We start from the raw sequence: 5,559 nt of genomic DNA, 5'->3' as shown, positions 1-5,559 counted from the left end.
CATCATCATCATCCAAGAAGAATCACCAGAATCACCAGCGTGGCCTCGAGAGATGCCATGTCTGAGAAAGGCGCGCGCGAGCAAGTGAATTAAATTAATCAATCAAGATGCGGCAAGTTATTTTAGTACAGTACTTGATTAATGAGATTAGCCATAGGAGGTTCATCGATGAGCTTTGCTAACCTTTCTTGATTGCGTCGCCGTCGTGCTGCATCTGACTCGTCTTTCTTCTCGTCGACATGACGCTTCTCGAACTGAATGTACACGCAGGCATTAATAGATTAAATTCGGTGCCGCCGATGAAGGTGCAGAAGATTAGGCTCCGCAAAGAAAAACCGCGCATAAGATTCGTGCTACCAGTAATTACACACGATATCTTTGTTCGCATTAAACTTCGTGAGGTGTGTGTCGCAAGCGTGTCTTTTGCGTAATTGTTGTAAGTAAAAAAAATAAGGTAATCAGGGCACGCCTACATCTTAATCTCGCTACCTCCTCCTCCTTGATAAAGCCAATGCGAATGCGAGGTGATACATGCATGCAGCTAATATTTTGGGACGTACCCGGCTGGCGGCGGTGTTGCTGCTGAAGGATGCGGCCGACGCAGGGCGAGCCGGAAGCCTCAGGCCTGCCGATCGCCGGAGCGCGAGGCCAGCAACGGCAGATCGCAGCATCGGCGTCGCCATTGACGATCGGATCTCCCCTCGATCGGTTAGTGTTCTGCAGCAACCGGCAAACGCCTTCTGTTTACACGGAGCAGGAAGGAAGGCTGCACGCACGAATGCCTGTTGATCAAGAAAGAAAAGCGAGTCCCACTGTCCAGAAACTTTGCTTTGTTTTGTTTTGCCGGGACATTGTCCATGTACTCTTTTTTTTTTGTGGGTACGAGTGCGCGTCCCTGACTCCCTGCTAGCTCTACAGCTCTCGGTACACATGTTAATCGGTCCCTAATCAGATATAAGCATAATCACCAGCTGAGGAGCATCTAATATTGCTCATCTGCACGTACTCTATATAGATAGTTTTATATCGGTTATAATGAAGCATCACACCATAATCTCAGTGGTTTGTGAATCGATTGTCACACACACAACATAATCAGATTCGGTTACTTACACATCGGTTACTTACACATCAAGCACTCATGCTGGCTCTCATATATTCAGGCTCCGGCAGATAGATGGCACTAGTAAGTACTCCCTCCGTTCCAAGCTAGTACAAAGTTGAGTCATCTATTTTAGAACGGATGGAGTAGTAGCTGAAAAAGAAGTAGTAGCATGTAGCTAGACACTCGTCTCTCGCAAAAAAAGAAGACAGGCATCGTCGATCCTCTTCTCCACATATTATTATCACCATCTTTCGAAATACATGGATGATTACCAAACAAGAACATTCTCAGATAGGTCACATGCATCCTTAGTTCCATATGACATTACATAGAATATATAGTACTACTTATATGCTAGATCAGACCAAGGCCAGAAATTAAGATCCACACAAGTTGGATGGATAGCTTGTGTGTGGCCTGAAAGCAGCTCTAGTACCTACAAGACAAGAAAGCAGCCAGGAAGCAAAAACAAATTAATCCATCAGCGACCAACCTAGTATGGTTTACTTTTGAATCAGGGGATAATTCAGTTGCCCACAAGAAACATTTTGTTATATTGTTATTACCTCCTTTTTATTCTATGCCTGAACCCTGTTTTGGATGTCGAAGCAGGCCACCACCTTTGCTGCAGCCAATCTTCTTACCCAAGCGTGTCTTGAAATTAATGACGACTTCGTACTGAGCCCCCAATATACGAAGCCGTTTCAACCAGTAGAACTTCTTGGCCAGTTCATGCGTCTCCGCTGTTTTCTCCACAAACACTTTCTTCACATGCGTTGAGAATTGCTCCCTGGATTTCTTATCAATATGAGGTGATCGCAGCACGGTGTATAAGGACCGCGATTCAGGCAACCCGACCTTATGCATGTACGGCGCAAGCTCCTTCAGATTGTTCTTCTGGTTATTGAAAGATTTCAGAATTATGCGTATCTTGGCAGGTGACTTGCGGGTCCTTGGGTACACATCTTCCTTGGTGTCCTCAATAGGCTTGCCAAGCTACAACAATTAACAAACTTGGCATTAAAAATTACAACAAATGGAGTAGCAAACGTCTAGATCTGTAGCCTTCTTCTAATATCATCTCCTTCGACAAGATATATGAATGGACTTGCAGTGAACTAACAAAAGTCACGAAAAAATCTGGAAAATTTTGCACACACATTTCTAGTATTGCTCTACCTATCTTTCAGAACTCGCTTTAACATACAACATTTTGTTGCGGAGAAAGTTTAAATACAATCAATGTAGGAGTAACAAAAATGAGAAATTCCGGACAGAGATAATTAGTGGATTGCATGAAGATTGCACTATAGGCCTTATCACATAGTATAGAACATCTCCATCATATTACCCTAATTGATCGTATTAATTTCAGTTCGCAAATGCCTACTGTTTTAGTTTGGGGCTTTGGGCGGCCTTGTTCTGTTATTGCTCTAAATGTCTACAAACCTGCAGGAGCTGTGTTGTTTCAATTATTTGCACAAATAAAGTAGTTGTCACTGCTAATCTTATAACCAAACAAAAGACCGTTCAAGGAGGCTGGAAATGATTAATGAATTAAACAGAGAGACTCAAAAGGATATAAAAGAAATCAATAGGGTATTAATTCCATAGGAGAGGAAATATTGACAGAGGCTAAATCAAGCAGAGTAGAGCCATTTCTTCTAGATCAAAATTGACATTAGCAGACAAAGGAATAAATTCATTTAGATTGACTGCCATTGTTCTGCCCCAAATAAACAAAAGAGAACAATGTAGGTCGCGATCAGAACTCTAGCAAATCAAAGCTCCCTGAGAATTAGGGCAATTCTAATGAGGAGTGAGCCTAGCCTAGGTTCTGAACTGGTTTCCCTGGTAAGCTAGCCCGACTCATATGGAAATCCGAATGGCGATGAATCCAATCTACGTACTGCAGTTCAGTTCTTCCGTCAAGCATCTGATTCGAGCTGGCTAATGGCTGAGTAGTATCTTGATGCGGAATGAAAGACTCAATTCGAGAAAAAAGCGCGTACCGTCGAGTTGGTGTTGCTGGATCCAGGCCGGCTGCCGTTGCTGAAGAAGCGAGAGGCCGCCGCCGTCGCAGCAGCAGCAACACCAGGCGGAGGTGACGGCCGCCGGAGGAGCGGCAGGCCGGCGGCGGGGTTGCCGCATCCAGCGCTGCCCAAGAAGCGCGAGACCGCGGCGTCAGGTGGAGATGCCGACCGGCGGAGCGCCAGGCCGGCGGCGTACCGGAGCATCGCCATCGTCAGAGAGCAGCTCTCTCGAACCCTACTGCCACTTTCTTTGATGGAGAGAGATCGGCCTATTCGGGCTTGGGTTTGCTGCGTGTATTGGGCTTCTTACTCGTGGGCTTATTGGCTTGCTCGTGCTAGGCCTTTGTCACAAGAGCAGAAAAGGCCTGCTCAAAGAAAAGGAGAGCAGAAAAAGGCCTAACACGAGAGGGCTTATTTGTCTAAAAAAACGAGAGGGCTTATTGATATTTCAGATGGAGAGGGCTTTGTCACAGAGTGCCGCGCCGGTCGCCGGATCTGTTCAACGAAAGGGAGAAGGGAGGTGCGGCGCCGGGCATGATGGCGGGGGACACAGAGCTCCTGGAAGAGAGAGCACGGGTGAGGAATAGTTTTTTTTTTTGAGAGGTGGGTGAGGAATAGATGGGGAGAGAACACGGGAGCGGAGAGCTGCGGGAGAGATAGGCTGCACCTGCACTAGGCGGTGCTAGCAGCAAGGTCCAAAGGTGCACCGGGTGTGGAGCCAGAGAGGTGCGCTTGTTTCCATCTAAGGGCACGTACAATGGTGGCATATGGATACATATGCCTCATGACAAAAAGTAATTTGAGGCGCCTACATTTATTTTTTCTCCTCAATGCAAGCTACCACTAGTGGACCTCATTAAGAAATTAGAAAATAAAGACTCTAGTACACATGCATCTCTACTTTTCACTTCAACCTTTTTAGCTTTTGTCACCGGACCATACTTTTTCTCTTCAAGCACCCGCCTCCTGGAGAGGATCCCGCTTCCCTATCCGAACCTACTTTACGTCATATCCGATCCTACATGGCATGCGAGGCATCACCTTGAGGCTATGCATTGTACATGCCTTGCTGAATCGACATGAGACATGGGCCATGATTGGTGGACTCCGGCGGCGTGCGTGGAGGTGGGCATCGAGAGGGGTGGTGGTGGACCGGACGGGGATGAAGGGAATCACTGGAGAGAGTTGGGTGGTGGACGGTGAGGATGGGTCCGGGACAACGACGTGGTCGTGACGGAGACAGACCGCGAGGAACTCCAATAGGGTCCGACGGAGGGAGCACAACACATCTCACGCCAGGGCACGATCTCTCGAGGATGCTCCACCGTTAGAGCATCTTCCACATAATGCAAATTTGGAGATGCAATACTAGAAAATGTAAAATTTACATAATTAAAAAGTGTATTTTACATCTTTAAAAAAGAGACAACTTCGACAGATGATGCATGCTGGTGATGTAAAAGTGCAAGTCCAATAAATGATGCAAATGGAGATGTAAAACCGGCCGCTGCTGCTGTGTGACTGCTTCTTCGCTGGCGGCTCAAGCGCGATGGCGACCGGTCGGGGTGGGGCAAAACTGGGGCGCCAACATGGAGGTGGAGGCCGAATTGGGGAAGGTGTTCGCGCCGGAGGCAACTGCGGCGAGGTGGGTGAGACCACCGGTGGCGTCTGCTCGCCAGGCACTTGGGCTTCACGTAGAAGTAAATATGTGCCTCCATGATAAGCAAATATGTGCTTCTCGTGGAATAACTAAGCCCTACTGTTCACTAGGATGTGACGTCTGGTCGCCAGGCACTTGGGCTAACGACACCAAAATTCAGAGAGAGCACTGCATATTTAGGCAAGGATGTTCACCTTGTGCCTAAATCCAAAAGTGATGATGCTGTTTAGGGGCACAAGTGGGGCTATGTAAGTGCAAGATGCACATGCTTTGACAAGCAGTTTATTTTTCTGGATAATTTGTATATGAAGGACAACATGTTTGGTATGCAAGGATCTTCAACGTTTTCATTTTGACATGACTTTTTCTTTGAAACAATGTAATTATCTTTGTTAGGCCTTTTCTGCCCTGCTTCTGGTGATGAAGTTTGGAAATCACTAGTTAATTTTTTCACTGCTAAAAAAAGTTAATTTTCTACAGAAAAGGAAATCACTAGTTAATTAATGGTTACCTTTTGCAAAGTCACTTCCACTTTCTCGGACACTGACAAATGGCACACAAGTGGGTCACTTGTCGTAGAGTTTTTCTTATATTTTTTGGATTTATCTATTTAAAATGTTCTATCTCTTGAATCCCGAAACATTTTCATTGTGGAATTTCTCGAGTCGAGATTTTCGAAACTAAATCCCAAGTAATAGGTTTCAACGAACATTTCTTCAGAAAAAATAGGAAATAAAAAAACTCGAGGGAAAGCAATAGGA

At 45.9% G+C, this 5,559-nt stretch overlaps 1 protein-coding gene across 1 annotated transcript; it reads right to left on the bottom strand.

Moving 5' to 3' along the window:
- Window positions 1-1,331: 1,331 nt before the first annotated feature.
- LOC119305427 (40S ribosomal protein S10, mitochondrial-like) lies at window positions 1,332-3,392 on the bottom strand. The gene is made up of 3 exons (XM_037581941.1): window positions 3,118-3,392; window positions 1,672-2,101; window positions 1,332-1,541 (listed from the first exon to the last, which is right to left on the bottom strand). The coding sequence occupies exons 1-2, from the start codon at window positions 3,346-3,348 to the stop codon at window positions 1,679-1,681; spliced, it is 654 nt and encodes a 217-aa protein (XP_037437838.1). The 5' UTR covers window positions 3,349-3,392; the 3' UTR covers window positions 1,332-1,541; window positions 1,672-1,678.
- Between the last annotated feature and the right edge of the window lie 2,167 nt (window positions 3,393-5,559).

This window comes from Triticum dicoccoides, chromosome 5B (genome assembly GCF_002162155.2).
Source record: "Triticum dicoccoides isolate Atlit2015 ecotype Zavitan chromosome 5B, WEW_v2.0, whole genome shotgun sequence".
NCBI classification, from domain to species: domain Eukaryota; kingdom Viridiplantae; phylum Streptophyta; class Magnoliopsida; order Poales; family Poaceae; genus Triticum; species Triticum dicoccoides.
This window is presented reverse-complemented; position numbering and strand designations above follow the sequence as displayed.

Coding starts and splice junctions, on each gene's coding strand:
- LOC119305427 (XM_037581941.1), bottom strand. CDS start 3,348: ATGGCGATGCTCCGGTACGCCGCCGGCCTGGCGCTCCGCCGGTCGGCA. Junction 2,102..3,117: donor CCAGCAACACCAACTCGACG/GTACGCGCTTTT, acceptor TAATTGTTGTAG/CTTGGCAAGCCTATTGAGGA.